The 25,654-nt window shown below is 40.9% G+C and overlaps 1 protein-coding gene across 3 annotated transcripts in view; it reads right to left on the bottom strand.

Moving 5' to 3' along the window:
- Positions 1–25,654, bottom strand: part of ROCK2 (Rho associated coiled-coil containing protein kinase 2) — a 653,542-nt gene that overhangs the window by 160,386 nt on the left and 467,502 nt on the right. For all 3 annotated transcript variants that reach the window (XM_053709676.1, XM_053709677.1, XM_053709678.1), the window contains exons 10-15: positions 22,068–22,131; positions 13,515–13,606; positions 5,896–5,944; positions 5,475–5,610; positions 4,034–4,125; positions 3,698–3,944 (exon numbers count right to left, since the gene is read on the bottom strand). In XM_053709676.1, the coding sequence (XP_053565651.1) occupies positions 3,698–3,944; positions 4,034–4,125; positions 5,475–5,610; positions 5,896–5,944; positions 13,515–13,606; positions 22,068–22,131 (680 nt within the window). The remainder of the gene's footprint in view (positions 1–3,697; positions 3,945–4,033; positions 4,126–5,474; positions 5,611–5,895; positions 5,945–13,514; positions 13,607–22,067; positions 22,132–25,654) is intronic.

Here is a 25,654-nt window from a genome sequence, read left to right as displayed (position 1 = left end):
CTTGGGGCTGGTCCGTTTCTACGAAAGGGACGAAAATTAGGTTTATTTTTGGCCTTGAAAGACCTATCCTGAGGAAGGGCATGGCCCTTACCCCCAGTGATATCAGAGATAATCTCTTTCAAGTCAGGGCCAAACAGCGTTTTCCCCTTGAAAGGAATGTTAAGCAATTTGTTCTTGGAAGACGCATCCGCTGACCAAGATTTCAACCAAAGCGCTCTGCGCACCACAATAGCAAACCCAGAATTTTTCGCCGCTAACCTAGCCAATTGCAAAGTGGCGTCTAGGGTGAAAGAATTAGCCAATTTGAGAGCACGGATTCTGTCCATAATCTCCTCATAAGGAGGATAATCACTAGTGATCGCCTTTTCTAGCTCATCGAACCAGAAACACGCGGCTGTAGTGACAGGGACAATGCATGAAATCGGTTGTAGAAGGTAACCTTGCTGAACAAACATCTTTTTAAGCAAACCTTCTAATTTTTTATCCATAGGATCTTTGAAAGCACAACTATCTTCTATGGGTATAGTGGTGCGTTTGTTTAAAGTAGAAACCGCCCCCTCGACCTTGGGGACTGTCTGCCATAAGTCCTTTCTGGGGTCGACCATAGGAAACAATTTTTTAAATATGGGGGGAGGGACGAAAGGTATACCGGGCCTTTCCCATTCTTTATTTACAATGTCCGCCACCCGCTTGGGTATAGGAAAAGCTTCTGGGGGCCCCGGGACCTCCAGGAACTTGTCCATTTTACATAGTTTCTCTGGGATGATCAAATTCTCACAATCATCCAGAGTGGATAACACCTCCTTGAGCAGAGCGCGGAGATGTTCCAACTTAAATTTAAATGTAATCACATCAGGTTCAGCTTGTTGAGAAATTTTCCCTGAATCTGAAATTTCTCCCTCAGACAAAACCTCCCTGGCCCCCTCAGACTGGTGTAGGGGCCCTTCAGAAACAATATCATCAGCGTCCTCATGCTCTTCAGTATTATCTAAAACAGAGCAGTCGCGCTTGCGCTAAGTGGGCATTTTGGCTAAAATGTTTTTGATAGAATTATCCATTACAGCCGTTAATTGTTGCATAGTAAGGAGTATTGGCGCGCTAGATGTACTAGGGGCCTCCTGAGTGGGCAAGACTGGTGTAGACAAAGGAGGGGATGATGCAGTACCATGCTTACACCCCTCACTTGAGGAATCATCTTGGGCATCATTTTCTCTAAATTTTGTGTCACATAAATCACATCTATTTAAATGAGAAGGAACCTTGGCTTCCCCACATTCAGAACACAGTCTATCTGGTAGTTCAGACATGTTAAACAGGCATAAACTTGATAACAAAGTACAAAAAACGTTTTAAAATAAAACCGTTACTGTCACTTTAAATTTTAAACTGAACACACTTTATTACTGCAATTGCAAAAAAATATGAAGGAATTGTTCAAAATTCACCAAAATTTCACCACAGTGTCTTAAAGCCTTAAAAGTATTGCACACCAAATTTGGAAGCTTTAACCCTTAAAATAACGGAACCGGAGCCGTTTTTATCTTTAACCCTTTTACAGTCCCTGGTATCTGCTTTGCTGAGACCCAACCAAGCCCAAAGGGGAATACGATACCAAATGACGCCTTCAGAAAGTCTTTTCTATGTATCAGAGCTCCTCACACATGCGACTGCATGTCATGCTTCTCAAAAACAAGTGCGCAATACCGGCGCGAAAATGAGACTCTTCCTATGATTAGGGAAAGCCCCTAGAGAATAAGGTGTCCAAAACAGTGCCTGCCGATATTATTTTACAAAATACCCAGATTAAAATGATTCCTCAAGGCTAAATATGTTTATATATGAATCGATTTAGCCCAGAAAATGTCTACAGTCTCCAAAAGCCCTTGTGAAGCCCTTATTTATTGTCTGTAATAAAAATGGCTTACCGGATCCCATAGGGAAAATGACAGCTTCCAGCATTACATCGTCTTGTTAGAATGTGTCATACCTCAAGCAGTAAGATTCTGCTCACTGTTCCCTCAACTGAAGTTAATTCCTCTCAACAGCCCTGTGTGGAACAGCCATCGATTTTAGTAACGGTTGCTAAAATCATTTTCCTCTTACAAACAGAAATCTTCATCTCTTTTCTGTTTCAGAGTAAATAGTACATACCAGCACTATTTCAAAATAACAAACTCTTGATTGAATAATAAAAACTACAGTTAAACACTAAAAAACTCTAAGCCATCTCCGTGGAGATGTTGCCTGTACAACGGCAAAGAGAATGACTGGGGTAGGCGGAGCCTAGGAGGGATCATGTGACCAGCTTTGCTGGGCTCTTTGCCATTTCCTGTTGGGGAAGAGAATATCCCACAAGTAAGGATGACGCCGTGGACCGGACACACCTATGTTGGAGAAAGAAGAGGGTTTTCCATACCCGCCCTCTGTGCTCTACTGAGCGGGTCTGGTTTTCCCTCAGAGCGCATCGGGCCAGCTGTTTAGTCACAGCCCGGCCCGACCGCGCTATTACAAATGCTGAGACTGGAACTACGGGTACATATGATTCCAATCTCTGTCCTAACATATAATCTACATGGTAGCTATACCCTTTGGCTCTGGTACTGATTTAATGTTAAGAAAAGGCTAAACCAGCCTTTAATAATGCGCTGCAAAGTGTCTTGCAACATAATGCGGGACCTCAGTATATTAATGGCTACCATGTGCCTTTAACATAGATTAATACTGGCGCAATGTAAGGAACGGCTTATTTCACAAGAGCCCATAAATATATGGTGACCGTATCAAAAGAAAATATGCAATAAGAAATTATTCACACAGCAAATCTAATTGCAATGCTTCCCCTGTATGATTTTCTAGCAATACAGTGTGTGATATTCTCCAGATAACATTAAACCACATGGAGTACCTTTTATTCACATGCAGACAAACAAAGCCATAACGGTGACAGTGCTATTGTGTACTAAGCGTTTCTGTGAAGACGACAAACAATACACTGGGCAGGAAGCTGATTTAAAGGGATAGTACACTGTAAATTTTCTATGACTTGTTATGCCAGCTGCAGAGTATAAAATGTATGACAAATTGCATTTTCAGGTTTATTTGTGTATATGAAGTAGCTGGTTTTGTGCTTTTAAACCACAGCCTACTACAATGGGTTGAGCTTGCAGGTAATATCAGATCTCATTATGTTATTACTTTGTATACATAGCTCAATACATAGAGAGAACCATGGAAAACTATCATTTTATTACTTATCTATACTGCACCCCACCGGGAGTGTAATTTCTTCTGCTGGCTGTGTTTACATAGGCTTGTCAATAGCCTAGACTTAAGTGTAGAAACTTTCATTATAGGTGGGAATTACCAGACTAAATCAACGATTTAAAATGCTAAAATAAGGGTAATGGAGCTACTTGTAAACAATTTCATATACTCCAGCAGGTATAATGGATCATTGGGAACAATTTAAAGGGGAGAACATTTTTGGTTGAACTGTCCCTTTAATAAAGAAAAAAAAATCTGCAACTCAATTTTCTCAATGAGTGCTGCTATTCCTAACAGTGATTTGAAAAAGGCTTTTACCTGTATCCCTGCTTTATAGCATCTTTTGTAATCATTATCACATCATTTCACAGCACCAGTTAGTGCCTATACTGATCAGCTACAGCACACAGTATTAACTGACAGCAGGCTGTACCTTGTAGGTCACTAATGATCTCAGATCCGTGTGTCTTGTCTCTCCTTTCAGACTCCAGAGCTGACTGTAAGTTAATGAAGTCCTTCTCCACCTTCAGCTTGGCGTTCTCCAGCATGCAGGTCTTATCCTGAAGCTCGCGGTTGTTCGTTTCTAGCTGCTGGATCTGTTTGGACATTTCCGTTTGGTTTTTCCTGAGCCGAGCTGCTGTGTCAGACTCTGTGCGCAACAAAGCATTGGCTTCATCCAGCTGTGAACAAAGCAACATTATAAATGGTCAATAAGCCTAGAAAACAAGCGAGAAACATCCCCCCCCCCCCCCCCCCGGCACAACCTCACCTGTCTTTGGAGCTGATTCATTTTCTCATTAGATATTTGTGAACTTTGGTTTCTCTTTTTTAAATCTTCAAGTTGATCTTTCAGGCTGGTTACTGTAAAACAACAATAATGAATTCACTGATTTAATGTGCACAGAGACCACTGTATTATGCAAAATTACCTCTAGGGATTTTCATAATGTATCAAATAGTTAGCAGAGACACTAGAAGACCAATCCCTGATAATGATATCTTACTGATACACATAGTTTGGATACATCAGGAAGATTACTGCTCCCAACAGTAATACCCCTTCTACTACATGATTCACATGGTCATTCATGAAGCAGGACTAGGGCCATCAGTGTTTCAAAACTTTATTTTTTACCTCCATTATTATATTTATGTATGCCTTATAAGTCGTATATTAATTAAATAAGTAATTAAAGGGACATGAAACCCAAATTTGTACTTTCATGATTCAGATACAGCATGAGATTTTTAATAACTTTTCCCATTTACTTCTACTATCTAATTTGTTTTGTACTCTTGGTATCCTTTGTTGAAAAGGATACCTAGGTTGGTGCTGCATATATATATATATATATATATATATATATATATATATATATATATGCCTGATATTATTGGCTCACCCAATGATTTCAGCTAGCTTCCAGTAGTGCATTGCTTCTTCTTTAACAAAGGATAACCAGAGAACAAAGCAAATTCGATAATAGACGTAAATTGGAAAGCTGTTTAAAAGTGTATATTCTATCTGAATCATGAAAGTAACATTTTGGGTTTTAATGTTCCTTTAATCATAAAAAGATAGCACAATACATATTTTGCCTGCTTTTTCTGTAAATAAGCTCTTTAACTCTTTCAGTATGATGCAGTTTTCCTGACCATACTACACAGTGATCATCCATTTAAATCTGGCATCCAACAGACCATAGCAAAGGATACTTAAAAAAAAATGGTATTGCTGGGGTTAACAAAACTATGGATATTATGCTAAAGAAATGATGTTTAAATGTTTTTAACACAGATGTTGTTCGCTTATGTATCACTGCATAATAATAAATATGGTGCATCAAGGATCTCAATATTACAGAAATATAAATACAGAAGCATTAGTGGTATGGAAAAAATGAGGGCACTATATCAAAGGCATAAAGTAATTATATTACTGAATTATATTTATCAAAACCTGTTTAATCCTTGTGGACATTAGAAATTTATATTTAAAACTACCATAAGAAATGTAATTTAATCCTTTGAAATAATAAAAACCTGTTACCAGTAAATCGTTTGTCTCATTTAACTACAGAAACTGAACTCTGACAGCCGCCTTCCCTCTGTAAGCTAAGAAAGCTCACCCTGCCGAGCCAAGACAGTTATCATTAAAGTCCGTATAGGCACTCTATTAATTTGCCACTTCCCTCTGCTCGTGCCAATACCTTCATGTTCCAAACTGCGTTTCTTTTCTGCCTCATTTTCTGCTTTTCTTTGGTACTCTGTGTTCTTGTGCTGCAGAAGAGCTTTTTCCCGTTCAAGTTGCCGACTTGTGGATTCAAGGTTTTTTCTAGAATTTGCCTGTGGAGAGTTAATGTTAATTTAACAAGAGTATTTTCCATTTGTTACACACTTACAATCACTAAACATACATCACATCTCCATGGCTTGTAAGCTGCACTTATATTTCTAGTGTTGTTTAATAGTATAAAGAAAGTATTTTTATTACTGGTGTTCACCCAGAAAACACTGAAAATCCTATAAAAAAAAAGTCCTGTACTTATCAAGATGTATTAATTAACTACAATTTGCTTTAAGATGGTGCTGTAGATTTTGCTCTATAAAAATGTAACAGTTTATGTCTACCTCTTCATCCAGGTCCTTCATAATCTTTTCCAAACGAGAATTTACAGATCTACGAAACAAAATGTGCAACAGTGTGAATAAGCTGTGGAAGTCATTTTCTCTACAAGAAAGTATAAAGTCTCTGTACACAAAATGTATAAATATAATATTTACATACATAACGGTGGTTCATGTTTAATTGTTTAGGTTATGTGATGGAAAATAAACCATTCAGCTATAATAGTAGTACAGCCCAGCATTTTAATGTGTAGTCCATTTATATCTCTGAGTTAAAGGGATACTAAACCCAAAAAAACAGAATTTATGTTTACCTGATAAATTACTTTCTCCAACGGTGTGTCCGGTCCACGGCGTCATCCTTACTTGTGGGATATTCTCTTCCCCAACAGGAAATGGCAAAGAGCCCAGCAAAGCTGGTCACATGATCCCTCCTAGGCTCCGCCTACCCCAGTCATTCGACCGACGTTAAGGAGGAATATTTGCATAGGAGAAACCATATGATACCGTGGTGACTGTAGTTAAAGAAAATAAATTATCAGACCTGATTAAAAAAACCAGGGCGGGCCGTGGACCGGACACACCGTTGGAGAAAGTAATTTATCAGGTAAACATAAATTCTGTTTTCTCCAACATAGGTGTGTCCGGTCCACGGCGTCATCCTTACTTGTGGGAACCAATACCAAAGCTTTAGGACACGGATGATGGGAGGGAGCAAATCAGGTCACCTAGATGGAAGGCACCACGGCTTGCAAAACCTTTCTCCCAAAAATAGCCTCAGAAGAAGCAAAAGTATCAAACTTGTAAAATTTGGTAAAAGTGTGCAGTGAAGACCAAGTCGCTGCCCTACATATCTGATCAACAGAAGCCTCGTTCTTGAAGGCCCATGTGGAAGCCACAGCCCTAGTGGAATGAGCTGTGATTCTTTCGGGAGGCTGCCGTCCGGCAGTCTCGTAAGCCAATCTGATGATGCTTTTAATCCAAAAAGAGAGAGAGGTAGAAGTTGCTTTTTGACCTCTCCTTTTACCGGAATAAACAACAAACAAGGAAGATGTTTGTCTAAAATCCTTTGTAGCATCTAAATAGAATTTTAGAGCGCGAACAACATCCAAATTGTGCAACAAACGTTCCTTCTTCGAAACTGGTTTCGGACACAGAGAAGGTACGATAATCTCCTGGTTAATGTTTTTGTTAGAAACAACTTTTGGAAGAAAACCAGGTTTAGTACGTAAAACCACCTTATCTGCATGGAACACCAGATAAGGAGGAGAACACTGCAGAGCAGATAACTCTGAAACTCTTCTAGCAGAAGAAATTGCAACCAAAAACAAAACTTTCCAAGATAATAACTTAATATCAACGGAATGTAAGGGTTCAAACGGAACCCCCTGAAGAACTGAAAGAACTAAGTTGAGACTCCAAGGAGGAGTCAAAGGTTTGTAAACAGGCTTGATTCTAACCAGAGCCTGAACAAAGGCTTGAACATCTGGCACAGCTGCCAGCTTTTTGTGAAGTAACACAGACAAGGCAGAAATCTGTCCCTTCAGGGAACTTGCAGATAATCCTTTTTCCAATCCTTCTTGAAGGAACGATAGAATCTTAGGAATCTTAACCTTGTCCCAAGGGAATCCTTTAGATTCACACCAACAGATATATTTTTTCCAAATTTTGTGGTAAATCTTTCTAGTTACAGGCTTTCTGGCCTGAACAAGAGTATCGATAACAGAATCTGAGAACCCTCGCTTCGATAAGATCAAGCGTTCAATCTCCAAGCAGTCAGCTGGAGTGAGACCAGATTCGGATGTTCGAACGGACCTTGAACAAGAAGGTCTCGTCTCAAAGGTAGCTTCCATGGTGGAGCCGATGACATATTCACCAGATCTGCATACCAAGTCCTGCGTGGCCACGCAGGAGCTATCAAGATCACCGACGCCCTTTCCTGATTGATCCCGGCTACCAGCCTGGGGATGAGAGGAAACGGCGGGAATACATAAGCTAGTTTGAAGGTCCAAAGTGCTACTAGTGCATCCCCTAGAGCCGCCTTGGGATCCCTGGATCTGGACCCGTAGCAAGGAACTTTGAAGTTCTGACGAGAGGCCATCAGATCCATGTCTGGAATGCCCCACAGTTGAGTGACTTGGGCAAAGATTTCCGGATGGAGTTCCCACTCCCCCGGATGCAATGTCTGACGACTCAGAAAATCCGCTTCCCAATTTTCCACTCCTGGGATGTGGATAGCAGACAGGTGGCAGGAGTGAGACTCCGCCCATAGAATGATTTTGGTCACTTCTTCCATCGCCAGGGAACTCCTTGTTCCCCCCTGATGGTTGACGTACGCAACAGTTGTCATGTTGTCTGATTGAAACCGTATGAACTTGGCCCTCGCTAGCTGAGGCCAAGCCTTGAGAGCATTGAATATCGCTCTCAGTTCCAGAATATTTATCGGTAGAAGAGATTCTTCCCGAGACCAAAGACCCTGAGCTTTCAGGGATCCCCAGACCGCGCCCCAGCCCATCAGACTGGCGTCGGTCGTGACAATGACCCACTCTGGTCTGCGGAAGGTCATCCCTTGTGACAGGTTGTCCAGGGACAGCCACCAACGGAGTGAGTCTCTGGTCCTCTGATTTACTTGTATCCTCGGAGACAAGTTTGTATAGTCCCCATTCCACTGACTGAGCATGCACAGTTGTAATGGTCTTAGATGAATGCGCGCAAAAGGAACTATGTCCATTGCCGCTACCATCAAACCTATCACTTCCATGCACTGCGCTATGGAAGGAAGAGGAACGGAATGAAGTATCCGACAAGAGTCTAGAAGTTTTGTTTTTCTGGCCTCTGTCAGAAAAATCCTCATTTCTAAGGAGTCCATTATTGTTCCCAAGAAGGGAACCCTTGTTGACGGAGATAGAGAACTCTTTTCCACGTTCACTTTCCATCCGTGAGATCTGAGAAAGGCCAGGACGATGTCCGTGTGAGCCTTTGCTTGAGGAAGGGACGACGCTTGAATCAGAATGTCGTCCAAGTAAGGTACTACAGCAATGCCCCTTGGTCTTAGCACTGCTATAAGGGACCCTAGTACCTTTGTGAAAATCCTTGGAGCAGTGGCTAATCCGAAAGGAAGCGCCACGAACTGGTAATGCTTGTCCAGGAATGCGAACCTTAGGAACCGATGATGTTCCTTGTGGATAGGAATATGTAGATACGCATCCTTTAAATCCACCGTGGTCATGAATTGACCTTCCTGGATGGAAGGAAGAATTGTTCGAATGGTTTCCATTTTGAACGATGGAACCTTGAGAAACTTGTTTAAGATCTTGAGATCTAAGATTGGTCTGAACGTTCCCTCTTTTTTGGGAACTATGAACAGATTGGAGTAGAACCCCATCCCCTGTTCTCCTAATGGAACAGGATGAATCACTCCCATTTTTAACAGGTCTTCTACACAACGTAAGAATGCCTGTCTTTTTATGTGGTCTGAAGACAACTGAGAATTGTGGAACCTCCCCCTTGGGGGAAGCCCCTTGAATTCCAGAAGATAACCTTGGGAGACTATTTCTAGCGCCCAAGGATCTAGAACATCTCTTGCCCAAGCCTGAGCGAAGAGAGAGAGTCTGCCCCCCACCAGATCCGGTCCCGGATCGGGGGCCAACATTTCATGCTGTCTTGGTAGCAGTGGCAGGTTTCTTGGCCTGCTTTCCCTTGTTCCAGCCTTGCATTGGTCTCCAAGCTGGCTTGGCTTGAGAAGTATTACCCTCTTGCTTAGAGGACGTAGCACTTTGGGCTGGTCCGTTTCTACGAAAGGGACGAAAATTAGGTTTATTTTTGGCCTTGAAAGGCCGATCCTGAGGAAGGGCGTGGCCCTTACCCCCAGTGATATCAGAGATAATCTCTTTCAAGTCAGGGCCAAACAGCGTTTTCCCCTTGAAAGGAATGTTAAGTAGCTTGTTCTTGGAAGACGCATCAGCTGACCAAGATTTCAACCAAAGCGCTCTGCGCGCCACAATAGCAAACCCAGAATTCTTAGCCGCTAACCTAGCCAATTGCAAAGTGGCGTCTAGGGTGAAAGAATTAGCCAATTTGAGAGCATTGATTCTGTCCATAATCTCCTCATAAGGAGGAGAATCACTATCGACCGCCTTTACCAGCTCATCGAACCAGAAACACGCGGCTGTAGCGACAGGGACAATGCATGAAATTGGTTGTAGAAGGTAACCCTGCTGAACAAACATCTTTTTAAGTAAACCTTCTAATTTTTTATCCATAGGATCTTTGAAAGCACAACTATCTTCTATGGGTATAGTGGTGCGTTTGTTTAAAGTGGAAACCGCTCCCTCGACCTTGGGGACTGTCTGCCATAAGTCCTTTCTGGGGTCGACCATAGGAAACAATTTTTTAAATATGGGGGGAGGGACGAAAGGAATACCGGGCCTTTCCCATTCTTTATTTACAATGTCCGCCACCCGCTTGGGTATAGGAAAAGCTTCCGGGAGCCCCGGGACCTCTAGGAACTTGTCCATTTTACATAGTTTCTCTGGGATGACCAACTTGTCACAATCATCCAGAGTGGATAATACCTCCTTAAGCAGAATGCGGAGATGTTCCAACTTAAATTTAAACGTAATCACATCAGGTTCAGCTTGTTGAGAAATGTTCCCTGAATCAGTAATTTCTCCCTCAGACAAAACCTCCCTGGCCCCATCAGACTGGTTTAGGGGCCCTTCAGAACCATTATTATCAGCGTCGTCATGCTCTTCAGTATCTAAAACAGAGCAGTCGCGCTTACGCTGATAAGTGTGCATTTTGGCTAAAATGTTTTTGACAGAATTATCCATTACAGCCGTTAATTGTTGCATAGTAAGGAGTATTGGCGCGCTAGATGTACTAGGGGCCTCCTGAGTGGGCAAGACTCGTGTAGACGAAGGAGGGAATGATGCAGTACCATGCTTACTCCCCTCACTTGAGGAATCATCTTGGGCATCATTGTCATTGTCACATAAATCACATTTATTTAAATGAGAAGGAACTCTGGCTTCCCCACATTCAGAACACAGTCTATCTGGTAGTTCAGACATGTTAAACAGGCATAAACTTGATAACAAAGTACAAAAAAACGTTTTAAAATAAAACCGTTACTGTCACTTTAAATTTTAAACTGAACACACTTTATTACTGCAATTGCGAAAAAATATGAAGGAATTGTTCAAAATTCACCAAAATTTCACCACAGTGTCTTAAAGCCTTAAAAGTATTGCACACCAAATTTGGAAGCTTTAACCCTTAAAATAACGGAACCGGAGCCGTTTATAACTTTAACCCCTTTACAGTCCCTGGTATCTGCTTTGCTGAGACCCAACCAAGCCCAAAGGGGAATACGATACCAAATGACGCCTTCAGAAAGTCTTTTCTATGTATCAGAGCTCCTCACACATGCGACTGCATGTCATGCCTCTCAAAAACAAGTGCGCAACACCGGCGCGAAAATGAGGCTCTGCCTATGCTTTGGGAAAGCCCCTAAGAATAAGGTGTCTAAAACAGTGCCTGCCGATATAATCTTATCAAAATACCCAGATTAAACGATTCCTCAAGGCTAAATATGTGTTAATAATGAATCGATTTAGCCCAGAAAAAGTCTACAGTCTTAATAAGCCCTTGTGAAGCCCTTATTTACTATCTTAATAAACATGGCTTACCGGATCCCATAGGGAAAATGACAGCTTCCAGCATTACATCGTCTTGTTAGAATGTGTCATACCTCAAGCAGCAAGAGACTGCTCACTGTTCCCTCAACTGAAGTTAATTTCCTCTCAACAGTCCTGTGTGGAACAGCCATGGATTTTAGTGACGGTTGCTAAAATCATTTTCCTCATACAAACAGAAATCTTCATCTCTTTTCTGTTTCTGAGTAAATAGTACATACCAGCACTATTTTAAAATAACAAACTCTTGATTGAATAATAAAAACTACAGTTAAACACTAAAAAACTCTAAGCCATCTCCGTGGAGATGTTGCCTGTACAACGGCAAAGAGAATGACTGGGGTAGGCGGAGCCTAGGAGGGATCATGTGACCAGCTTTGCTGGGCTCTTTGCCATTTCCTGTTGGGGAAGAGAATATCCCACAAGTAAGGATGACGCCGTGGACCGGACACACCTATGTTGGAGAAATGTCTTTAATGATTCAGATAGATCCGGCAATTTTAAGCAACTTTCTAATTTACTCCCAATATCAAATTTTCTTTGTTTTCTAGCTATCTTTATTTAAAATACAGGAATTTAAAGGGACAGTACACTGTAAAATTGTTTTTCCATTAATGTATTTAAATAACTTGTTATACCAACTGCAGAGTATAAAATATTTGAGAAATTGCATTTTCATGCTTATTTGTGTATATGAAGTAGCTGATTTGAAACCACAGCCTATTACAATGGGTTGAACTTTAAGGTGATATCATAGCTCATTATGTTATAACTTTGTGTACACAGACTTGCTTCCTTATATTTTAATTGGCTGGAACACCAAAGCTCAATACATAGAGAGAACAATGGACAATTATTTTATTACTTAACTATCCTGCATCCTACTGAGAGTGTAACTTCTTCTACTGGCTATGTTTACTTAGGCTATTCAATAGCCTATACTCCAGTATCAAAACTTTCAGTATAGGTGGCTATACCACAGGCTAAATCAGCTATTTCAGATGCTGAAATAGGAGTAAAGGAGCTACTTGTAACCAATTTAATACATTCTAGCAGGTAAAAAGGATAATTGGGAATAATTTAAAGGGGAGAAATTTTTTGGGTGAACTGTCCCTTTAAAGATTAGGAGTCAGCCCATTTCCAGTTCAGCACCCTGAATAGCTTGCTACATTTAGCAAACCAATAAGCAAGCATAACCCAGGTTCTGAACCAAAAATGGGCCGGCTCTTAAGCTTTACATTCTTGCTTTTTAAATAAAGATAGCAAGAAAACGAAGAAAAATTAATAGGAGTAAATTAGAAAGTTGCTTAAAATTGCATGCTCTTTCTGAATCATTAAAGAAAACATTTGGGTTTAGTGTCCCTTTAAGTCTCACAGATCCAGCCACACTGTGCTCTCACTGCAGCAAGGGATTATGGATCAGCGAATACGGCAAAAAAAGTGGGTAGTAACCTTCTCTGCATGTCCCTACCCAGAATCCACAGCAGCGATAAAAGCACTGTAAGGTGAGTCAGGAAATCATGTCTCCGTGAGTTGATTGGAATTTTTAAATGTGCTCCATAACATTTTTTTTTCTTTTAACCAAATAGTAGAATCTTCATTTTATTTTTCTATTTAATCTAATTATTTTGTAAACATAATTGTGTAAAGCTTAATTTACAATGATTTTAGTTTTAATGTCAAACACATGTTTGTGTGCGGACACGATTCAGTATAAGGGCTCTTAACTTTAGTGAATAGCGTCAGGCAGCAGCATTCAGCGCCCTATATATCCGTGTGAAAGTGCTGCAAACAAATACTAAATCCACAATTTTTCCAATGCCTAAAACAGATTATCATTATTATTATTCTGAATAAATGACCCCCAAGTCAACATGAAGGAAATAAAACTCCTTTTGCTATTAACAAGAAGAAGTTACCAATCACCTGTGCTTGTGCTCCAGTTCGTCTTTAGATTGCATCTCATTGTGAAGTTGCTCCTCCAATTGGTGAAGCTTTTTCTGTAATTCTGCAGACTGCTACAAATAATACATGGAGAATCTATAGATTAGTACCAATAGCATAAGATACCAACATCTCAGATATGAACAGAATCTGGGTGATTTCTATAGCAACAACGGTTACCTAGATACATTCCAGAGCATATAGGAGCAAAGAATCAAAAAAACAGAATTTATGCTTACCTGATAAACTACTTTCTCCAACGGTGTGTCCGGTCCACGGCGTCATCCTTACTTGTGGGATATTCTCCTCCCCAACAGGAAATGGCAAAGAGCCCAGCAAAGCTGGTCACATGATCCCTCCTAGGCTCCGCCTACCCCAGTCATTCGACCGACGTACAGGAGGAAATATGCATAGGAGAAACCATATGATACCGTGGTGACTGTAGTTAGAGAAAATAATTCATCAGACCTGATTAAAAAAAACCAGGGCGGGCCGTGGACCGGACACACCGTTGGAGAAAGTAATTTATCAGGTAAGCATAAATTCTGTTTTCTCCAACATAGGTGTGTCCGGTCCACGGCGTCATCCTTACTTGTGGGAACCAATACCAAAGCTTTAGGACACGGATGAAGGGAGGGAGCAAATCAGGTCACCTAAATGGAAGGCACCACGGCTTGCAAAACCTTTCTCCCAAAAATAGCCTCCGAAGAAGCAAAAGTATCAAATTTGTAAAATTTGGCAAAAGTGTGCAGTGAAGACCAAGTCGCTGCCTTACATATCTGGTCAACAGAAGCCTCGTTCTTGAAGGCTCATGAGGAAGCCACAGCCCTAGTGGAGTGAGCTGTTATTCTGTCAGGAGGCTGCCGTCCGGCAGTCTCATAAGCCAATCGGATAATGCTTTTAAGCCAAAAAGAAAGAGAGGTAGAAGTTGCTTTTTGACCTCTCCTTAAAAACTCTTAACCATCTCCGTGGAGATGTTGCCGGTGCAACGGCAAAGAGAATGACTGGGGTAGGCGGAGCCTAGGAGGGATCATGTGACCAGCTTTGCTGGGCTCTTTGCCATTTCCTGTTGGGGAGGAGAATATCCCACAAGTAAGGATGACGCCGTGGACCGGACACACCTATGTTGGAGAAATAAGAAATGTTTCAAAAACAAATTAAAATATATTCACCACACACCACAGTGTGTCATTATGAAGTAGCCGGGGGGAGTATAATATTTTCTAATATTGTATCCTTTTCTGCTAAACAAAGCATAAATAAGCATAAATGAATTGTATAATTTAACATAAATGTATATAATAATTTGTGTAATAAAAATTTAACATTTTTAAATATTAGCTAATTTTAGCTTAAAGTAATTGTAAAGGATCTTAGTGTACTGAACAGTATATACAATTAGCCTTCAAAACAGGGGCACTTTCATTGATGATTTTTTTTTTAAGACCATTTATTTGTAATATATATACCATCTAGTGCTTGTAAACATTGCGCAGTTCCTCCGCCCGCACCACATACTTAATTTAGCTGAGCAATGACAAATCCAGCTTCTAAACATTGCATGCCCCACATGGCGTCCAGCTTGTGTGGCATGCAACGTTTAGAAACCAGATTCGTCATCGCTCAGCTAAATGAAGTACAAGGTGCGGGCGGAGGAACGGCGCAATGTTTACCATGACAACTGGCAAATATTATATATGCTGTTCAGTACACTAACTTATTGGCTAACATTTTAGCCAGATGGTCAGTAAAATTAGCCGGGTGATGCGACCACTAAACATGTCCTGGGGAGAACACCGCATCATATATGCCACAAGTGTATAAAAAACCTGCTGCTATGTCAACGAAACTGTGGCATAAAATGTAACTGGGGGGGTTCATGGGTCTCAAGCCTCTGATTTCGTGGCAGTTGTACCCAGTACATATGGAATACAGCAACTTAGTCAATAAGGTGTGTGCTATTAAATATGGATTGCAAAGTTTAATAAACAACAAAGGAAACTTATATTGAGAGCCGTTCAGGTGTAATACAGGCAATTTTGATCCTGATAGCTACTGTATTTTTTTAAATACATTTGATATTAATATTATTATTAGTCACAATTTATTTATGTGAAAAAAATACTATTTTGCAACAAAACCAGGAGCGGAAATGAGTTACCTTTCCTCGTCCCCTTACTGAAGGTGACACATTAGCACTTGCATAATAAATGCTGTACAGTCATATATTTTGTATCCTCGTGCATGAGCTGTGACTGCAGGTGACGTTATGCACAGGGTCGCTCCAACTAACTGGCCATACAAGTAGCCAAAAGCATTCACTGCTGTACACCCCCCACATTCCTTAAATATCAATGCTAGCGCACGTTCCACACTTGATTTTGTTACAAAGCTGTAAATGTATCAGATAATACTTGTACCATTTAAAGTGCAAGTTATTTACATATTGAAATACTTTAAGATTTTAATATAAAATGCTTCAAGGGACATAAAACCCAAAAGTTTTCTTTTATGATTCAGACAGAGAATACAATTTTAACCAACCTTCCAATTTTCTTCTATTATCTATTTTTCTTTGTTGAAGAAGCAGCAATGCACTACTGGGAGCTAGCTGCAAACACCGGATGAGCCAAAAACATGAGGAATATATGTGCAGCCACCAATCAGCAGTGTAAATTGGAAAGTTTTTTTTTTTTCATGAGTCAGATAGAGCATGTGATTTAGATACACATTTTTGGTGTTGACTGTCCCTTTAATGTTGTTAGTGCTATTTTATATTCATTTAAATTGCTAGAATAATCACACTAACCAAACCAAAAAGAAGAAAAAACTAAATTTATGCTTACCTGATAAATTTCTTTCTTTCCAGATATGGAGAGTCCACGACGTCATCAATTACTAGTGGGAATATCACTCCTGGCCAGCAGGAGGAGGCAAAGAGCACCACAGCAAAGCTGTTAAGTATCACTCCCCTACCCATGATCTCCAGTCATTCGACCGACCATGGCCTGACAAAAAGATTGAACATCTGGAACATCAGGAAGACGCTTGTGTAACAAAATAGATAATGCAGAAATCTGACCCTTTAGAGAACTGACTGACAATCCCTTCTCCAGACCTTCCTGGAGAAAAGACAAAATCCTAGGAATCCTGACCCTACTCCAAGAGTAGCCCTTGGATTCACACCAATAAAGGAATTTATGCCAAACCTTATGATAAACCTTCCTAGTAACAAGCTTGCAAGCCTGAATCATGGTCTCAATGACGACTCAGAAAAAACACGCTTAGACAGAACTAAACGTTCAATCTCCAAGCAGTCAGCTTCAGAGAAACGAGATTTGGATGAAGGAATGGACCCTGAGTTTGAAGGTCCTTCCTCAGAGGCAACCTCCAAGGTGGAAGAGATAACATCTTCACTAGGTCTGCATACCAGATCCTGCAAGACCATGCAGGAGCTATCAGAATTACCAACGCTCTCTCCTGGTTGATATGAGCAATGAGTCGTGGAAGGAGAGCAAACGGAGAAAACAGATATGCCAGACTGAAATCCCAAAGAACCGCCATAGCATCTATCAGGGCAATCTGAGGATCTCTTGACCTTGAACCGTACCTTGGAAACTTGGCGTTCTGCTGAGACGTCATCAGATCTAACTCCGGCACCCCCCATTTGAGGGCTAACCTGGAGAACACCTCCAGATGGAGAGTCCACTCCCCGGGATGAAATGTCTGCCTGCTCAGGAAGTCTGCTTCCCAATTTCCCACACCTGGAATGTAGACGGCAGAAAGACAGCAATTGTGAGCTTCCGCCCACTGGACAATCCGAGCCACCACCTTCATGGCTAAGGAACTCCGAGTTCCTACCTGGTGGTTGATGTAAGCCACTGAGGTGATATTGTCCGACTGGAGCCTGATAATGTGGGCTAAGGACAACTGAGGCCAAGCCATCAGAGCATTGTAAATCGCTCTCAACTCCAAGATGTTTATGGGGAGAGCAGACACCTCCGAGTCTATCATCCCTGTGCCTTTAATGAGTCCCAGACTGCTCACCAGCCTAGCACGCTGGCGTCCTTGGTCACAATCACCCAGGATGGTCTCCGGAAACGTGACCTGAGACAGATGCGCCTGAGAAAGCCACCACGGCAGAGAGTCTCTTGTCGACTGGTCTAGATCTATCCTCTGAGACAGAGTCGAATGGTCCCTGTTCCATTGACTGAGAATGCACAACTGCTCTCAAACGGAATAACGCAAAGGGAATGATGTCCATGGAAGCGACCATCAGACCAATTACCTCAATACATTGAGCCACTGATGGCCGAATAGTAGACCGCAGAGAGAGGCAAGGAGGAAAGAATTTTGGATTTTCTGACCTCTGTAAGAAATATTTTCATAGATAGGGAATCTATTATGGTCCCTAAGAAAACTACCCTTGTAGCTGGAACAAGGGAACTCTTTTCCAGATTCACTTTCCATCCGTGGGAACGTAGAAAAGACAAGATCTCTGTATGAGAGCTTGCTAGTTGAAAAGATGGCGCCTGAACCAATATGTCGTCCAGGTAGGGCGCCACTGCAATTGCCCGAGACCTGATCACTGCCAAGAGAGCCCCCAAAACCTTTGAGAAAATTCTGGGAGCTGTGGCAAGGCCAAACGGAAGAGCCACAAACTGAAAGTGTTTGTTTAGAAAGGCAAATCTCAGGTATTTGTGATGATCCCTGTGGATGGGAACATGAAGATATGCATCCTTCAAGTCTTGGTCGTCATGAACTGACCCTCTTGGACCAAGGGAAGAATGGAACGAATGGTTTCCATTTTGAAGGACGGTATCCTGAGAAACTTGTTGAGACACTTTAGGTCTAGAATAGGATGAAAAGTTCCCTCTTTTTTGGGAACCACAAACAGATTTGAATAGAATCCTAGATCCTGTTCCCTTACAGGAACTGGAACTATCACTCCCAGGGAAGAAAGGACCCAAACGCAATTCAAAAATGCCTCTCTTTATTTGGTCTGCAGATAATCTTGAGAGGTGGAACCTGCCCCTGGGAGGAAAAGTTTTGAATTCTATTTTGTAACCCTGAGATACTATGTCCACAGCCCAGGGATCTGGGACATCTCACATCCATGCTTGATAAAACAGAGAAAGTCTGCCCCCCACTTGATCCGATCCCGGAGCGGGGGCAAACCCTTCATGATGAATTTAGACTCAGCTGCAGGTTGATTGCTTTCCCTTTGTTCCAAGACAGATTAGGTTTCTAAGAAGACTTGGACTGTTCCTGTTTGGAAGAGGAAGACTTTCCTTTGAAGTTACGAAAGGAATGAAAATTACTATGACAACCTTTAGGTCTATTCTTCTTGTCCTGTGGTAGAAAAGACCCTTTTCCACCCGTAATATCAGAAATTATTTCTGCCAGACCAGGTCCAAACAAGGTCTTACCCTTGTAAAGAAGTGCCAGAAGCTTGGACTTGGAAGTATCATCAGCTGACCAAGATTTTAGCAACAACGCTCTGCGGGATAGCACAGCAAAGCCAGATATCTTGGCTCCCATTTTAATAACTTGCATGGTAGCATCAGAAATATAGTATAGCTTGAGAGCCTTAATCCTGTCTTGGATCTCCTCCAAAAGAGTCTCTACCTGAAGGGAATCAGACAAGGCATCGTACCAATAAGATGCCGCACTTGATTACAAACTGCAGGTTGCCATTGAAGGCGTTGATGAACATACATCTTCTTCAAATAAGCCTCCAGCTTTTTGTCCATTGTATCCTTAAAAGAGCAGATATCCTCTATAGGGATCGTAGTTCTCTTAGCCAGAGTAGAAATGACCCCTTCTACATTAGGCACCGTGCGCCATGAATCTTTAATGGAATCAGCGACAGGCAACATTTTTTTTAAAGACGGGAAATGGGGAAAAAGGTATCCCTGGTCTCTTCCATTCCTGTTAAATAATCTCCGTAGCACGGTCTGAAACAGGAAACACTTCCACAGAGGGAGGAACATCATAGTATTTATTACGTTTGCTAGACTTCTTAGGGTTGACGAAAGGAGTATCTGAGTCTTACCAAGTAGCCAAAGCCTCTTTTAACAATACACAAAAGGTGTTCAAGCTTAAACCTGAAGGTTCTACTTCAGCATCAGATGAAGGAATTATACAGTCCGAATCTGAGATTTCACCCTCAGAAGCTACCGACATATCCTCCTCATCAGACTTATGAGGGAGGGCAACTTGAGTAACAGGAGATGGGACAGAACCCTTACTATCTGAATTTCTAATTTTCCTCTTGCGTTTCCCTTTAACATAGGGAAAGCAGATAATGCCGCAGATACCGCTGAAGATACCTGTGCAGCAATTTATGCAGGCAAATAAACTCCTCCAGGAGATTGAGAGGAACCGCAGGGCACTGCATGGTACGTTTGAATAGATTGAGGCTTGGTACGTTTGAATAGAAAGCTGTGGCATTGCCTGAACAGCATCATCCTGGGAGACATTAGGCTCAGAGGGCAACAATCTATTTTTATTCTCAAGAGTTGTAGTTAAGCATGCAGAACAGCAAGCATTTAGAAAAAGACAGTTTTGTTCTTGCTCCATATCCATGATATCCATCATATATGAGTCTTGCTCCATATACATGATGTAAGAGATATTGCTGGGGGAAAAATAAAAAACTTTTTTTTCCCTTTAATTTAAAGAAATTCTAATACTGTCTCTTTAAAAACAAAGGCAATTTTCCCCAAGCGTATAAAAGCGTTACATTAGCTAAAGAAAGACCTATGCACAGTCTCTTTACCTCAAGAATTTTGGAGAGTTAAATATGCTAACCAAATAAAACTAACAGAGACCTCTACACCTCAGCTTCTACTGAGGTGTCTTACCTGACCTCCGAACACTAAATCTTGGATAGAACAGCAAACAGACAGATCCCCTGCCAACCAAGAGAAGCTAGCAATGTCGGAAAGACGCCGCTCTGCTAACACCTAAAAGCAGGTCACATGACCATCCGGCCGACACAATTGTACACTAGAATTGAAAGTACCAGAAAAAACCCGCCACAGTAAATTTCTTGCAGTTTCCTAGTATATGTGTCTAGCAGCCAACTGTCATGAAAGCATGTTAAAGGTATAATCACTCATTTCTAAAAATGAAGCAAACCATTACTCCCACAGAAAATCTCTTGCGATTTCCAGCGATAGTTTCACAACACATACCACTAGTGATGCACCGAAATGGAAATTCTGGACCGAAACCGAAAATCCGGGATGCACTTGGCCGAAAACCGAAACGGATACCGAAAATGTATTTTTTCAAATTATTTTCAAATTATTTTTTTTTTAGTTTTTTTTTTTTTTGCATAATTAGAGCCAATAAAAAAACCCCACACTTTTATTGAAAGTAACACACTAAAATTAAAAATATCTTAAAACAATAAAATGCTACACAATAATTTTACCAAGAAAAAAAAAAAACAGGCAAAAAATGCCATTTTCGGTCAAAATGTTTCTGTGACCAAAATTTTGGTGCATCCCTTCTAAAAACAATTATAAATATCAATATACTGTATTATTCTTCATTTAGTTCTATGTAACAGAATCACATTTACAGGTTGTTGTTTTTTTTACCAATTATCCAAATAAAGTATAGTCCTAGAAAGCTCATTATATGCAGAACAGTAAGTCAAGTAATAAACTTAAACAGCAGCTCTAGGCTAGCATCAAATTTGAAACATATAATTTTACCGAAAATAACAGGCAAAAAAAAAAAACAAAAAACAAAATAGCCAAAAATGCCATTTTTCGCCCGAAACTTTCTGCGGCCGAAATTTCGGTGCATCCCTACATACCACCAATAATGAGCCATTGAAATAAAGGTAACAATTTTACATTAGTCTCCACACATGAACAAGTGCCTGTCCCCTGCCAGTAGATATCCCAACCCAAGTATATAAAATGTCCCCAGAAGTTGCAGCCTCTTTAAGTGCAATGTCTCCAGAACCTAGAAAACAAGAAAACACTTAGCTGCAATATAGCTGTCCGACAGAACGACAATTTACAAGGTGTGAGAGGACACATACTCCTCAGAGAGACCTGTAAAAAAAGAGAAAGAACAGAGTAAACCTACTCTGGCTTTCTATACCATGGGCAGCAAATATGTTAGGAAAACAGAGCAAGGCCCACCTTACAAGTTCCTGACTGCTTTAAAGCCACCACTACCCTACTGAAGAGATTAACGTGGACTACGGCTAGATCTAAAAATCTTGCTTGTAGCAAAAGAAATCCAATTTTCTTCAGACACCAAAACTTCACCTCCTCCAATGACAGAGACAAAGAGAATGACTGGGGATTATGGATAGGGGAGTGACACTTAACAGCTTTGCTGTGGTGCTCTTTGCCCTCCTCCTGCTGACCAGGAGTGATATTCCCACTAGTAATTGATGACGTTGTGGACTCTCCATATTTTAGGAAAGAAAAAAAGAACAAGGGAAGCACTGCCAGTTGCATCCTTTACACAAACATTTTATTATTATCATTTTATTAGAGTACCCACCTCTATTATTGGCTGCAGGGAAGAATTGTTATCTTCACGGGTTTGGGAAGAGTCACTTAACAATCTGGGGGGAAAAAGCACAAATAGAGATGCTTAACAGTCCTGGCTCATAAAAATAGTTGGCTGCAGAAATTGCGATTTTCAAACAGCTCAGAGTTTGGAAAAGAACCTAAAGAAATAACTTATTTTGATTATGGTTTTGTTTCTAAACAGTTCTACATTTTGTAAACACAGTATAAAGAGATGGAAAACAAAACAGACTGGGCGGTTCGGTCAGTCCAATGTTTAGGATTTGTTATCTAATGCAAATAGGTTCCCAGAGTGCCTTAAAAAGGTGTCAACAAAAAAATGCAAAACTCACTGACTAGACGCCAACTGGCAATTCTACATGAACATAACTTATTGGTGATGGAAAATGTGTATTTATTTTTTTCTCACTCAACAAAAATGTTAGGCAACACACATGTTTACATAAACACTTTATAAGTCACTCGCTCACATCTCAAAACTAATCAGATTTATTCAGAAGGTCATAGCACATTTTAGCCGGGGGAAAGGAAGAAAAAAACACAGTCAATGAAAATTCTTCCATACAAAGAAACCTTAGAAAATCAATATATTTTCATTACATTAAGAAATAACAAGCACAACACTTTTTTTTGAGGACTGATAATTGCTACAAGATGACAAGATATTTAACAATGATTTACTTGTAATCGCTTTATTTTAATCCATATCTAAGAGTGGAAATAAACGCATTGCTTCTCTTTGGTGCATTCTGTGGCTAGTCAAAAAAGGCAACAAAGTACATAATTAAAGGGATATAAAACAGTCTTTTTCATTGTTGTAACAAAAAAAGCACTAATTAGTGGGTTATAATTAAAAGAAATAATTGCAAATTGTATTCATCGGTTTAAAAGGGTTTTACCTTTGATTCCTTTTTTAACTTAATTTGTGCAATGTCAATTACTTCCTGTCACAGCCCCTCAAAGAGTCTGGGGTCTCTACAGGAAGGCAAAGGAATAGTTTTTCCTTTGAAGTGTTGCAAGGAAACATCATAAAATACCTAGCGTCAGTTTATTGCCCATGATCAGTAAAAGACTTCTGCTGCAAAAATCATATGACATGAACATAAGTTTTGTAATGTCTGCTTGCTTATCTAGCTGTAGGCAGAGGCTACAGTAAGATTTCGAATTGCTTATTTTGCAAGTAAACATGTTGCTTGCTTTTTTTAGGTTTACTTTGATCTAAGATATTCTTACTAAAGAAACAATGTTTTAGATCTCTTTAACATTGCTTACTTAAAGGGATATGAAACAGTGCTGCTTTAGCGAAAACAAATATGTTAAACTAGACATAAAAAGAAACAGATTTTAATTCAAACAGCAAACAACCTACTTATGTTTTTGCAAAATGAGCCACTGCCTTCAGGGAGAGAAGACAGCAGACATGTTGAGAACCCCTTCACTACCGGGAATTTCAGGGAAAAACTTGTACAGGAGAATTTGTAGCATTTTTGCGATCACTAAGTTTAAACAAAAAACATAATTTATGCTTACCTGATAAATTTATTTCTCTTGTAGTGTAGTCAGTCCACGGGTCATCCATTACTTATGGGATTATATCTCTTCCCCAACAGGAAGTTGCAAGAGGATCACCCAAGCAGATCTGCTATATAGCTCCTCCCCTCACATGTCATATCCAGTCATTCGACCGAAACAAGACGAGAAAGGAGAAACCATAGGGTGCAGTGGTGACTGAAGTTTAATTAAAATTTAGAACTGCGTTAAAAGACAGGGCGGGCCGTGGACTGACTACACTACAAGAGAAATAAATTTATCAGGTAAGCATAAATTATGTTTTCTCTTGTTAAGTGTAGTCAGTCCACGGGTCATCCATTACTTATGGGATACCAATACCAAAGCTAAAGTACACAGATGAAGGGAGGGACAAGGCAGGAACTTTAAACGGAGGGAACCACTGCCTGAAGTACCTTTCTCCCAAAAATAGCCTCCGAAGAAGCAAAAGTGTCAAATTTGTAAAATTTTGAAAAAGTGTGAAGTGAAGACCAAGTTGCAGCCTTGCAAATCTGTTCAACAGAGGCCTCATTTTTAAAGGCCCAGGTGGAAGCCACAGCTCTAGTAGAATGAGCTGTAATTCTTTCAGGAGGCTGCCAGCAGTCTCATAGGCTAAACGTATTATGCTACGAAGCCAAAAGGAGAGAAAGGTAGCCGAAGCCTTTTGACCTCTCCTCTGTCCAGAGTAAACGACAAACAGGGAAGAAGTTTGACGAAAATCTTTAGTTGCCTGCAAACAGAACTTCAGGGCACGGACTACGTCCAGATTATGTAAAAGTCGTTCCTTCTTTGAAGAAGGGTTAGGACACAAAGATGGAACAACAATCTCTTGATTGATATTCCTGTTAGAAACTACCTTAGGTAATAACCCAGGTTTAGTACGCAGAACTACCTTGTCTGAATGAAAAATCAGATAAGGAGAATCACAATGTAAGGCAGATAACTCAGAGACTCTCCGAGGAAATAGCCATCAAAAACAGAACTTTCCAAGATAACAGCTTGATATCAATGGAATGAAGGGGTTCAAATGGAACGCCTTGCAGAACGTTAAGAACTAAGTTTAAGCTCCACGGCGGAGCAACAGTTTTAAACACAGGCTAAATCCTAGCTAAAGCCTGACAAAAAGCCTGAACGTCTGGAACTTCTGCCAGACGCTTATGTAGAAGAATAGACAGAGCAGAAATCTGTCCCTTTAACGAACTAGCGGATAAGCCCTTTTCTAAACCCTCTTGTAGAAAAGACAATATCCTAGGAATCCTAACCTTACTCCATGAGTAACTCTTGGATTCGCACCAATATAAGTATTAACGCCATATCTTATGGTAAATTCTTCTGGTAACAGGTTTCCTAGCCTGTATTAAGGTATCAATAACCGACTCCGAGAAGCCACGCTTTGATAGAATCAAGCGTTCAATCTCCATGCAGTCAGCCTCAGAGAAATTAGATTTGGATGGTTGAAAGGACCCTGAATTAGAAGGTCCTGCCTCAGAGGCAGAGACCATGGTGGACAGGACGACATGTCCACTAGGTCTGCATACCAGGTCCTGCGTGGCCACGCAGGCGCTATCAGAATCACCGATGCTCTCTCCTGTTTGATCTTGGCAATCAGTCGAGGAAGCATCGGAAATGGTGGAAACACATAAGCCATGTTGAAGACCCAAGGGGCTGTCAGAGCATCTATCAGCACCGCTCCCGGGTCCCTGGACCTGGATCCGTAACAAGGAAGCTTGGCGTTCTGGCGAGACGCCATGAGATCCAGATCTGGTTTGCCCCAACGATGAATCAATTGGGCGAAGTCCTCCGGATAAAGTTCCCACTCCCCCGGATGAAAAGTCTGGCAACTTAGAAAATCCGCCTCCCAGTTCTCCACGCCTGGGATGTAGATCGCTGACAGGTGGCAAGAGTGAGACTCTGCCCAGCGAATTATCTTTGAGACTTCCAACATCGCTTGGGAACTCCTGGTTCCCCCTTGATGGTTGATGTAAGCCACAGTCGTGATGTTGTCCGACT

The sequence above is a fragment of the Bombina bombina genome, chromosome 4, assembly GCF_027579735.1.
Source record: "Bombina bombina isolate aBomBom1 chromosome 4, aBomBom1.pri, whole genome shotgun sequence".
In the NCBI taxonomy this organism is placed as follows: Eukaryota; Metazoa; Chordata; class Amphibia; order Anura; family Bombinatoridae; genus Bombina; species Bombina bombina.
Note: the sequence above shows the minus strand (reverse complement) of the source record. Positions and strands in the feature narration are given on the sequence as shown.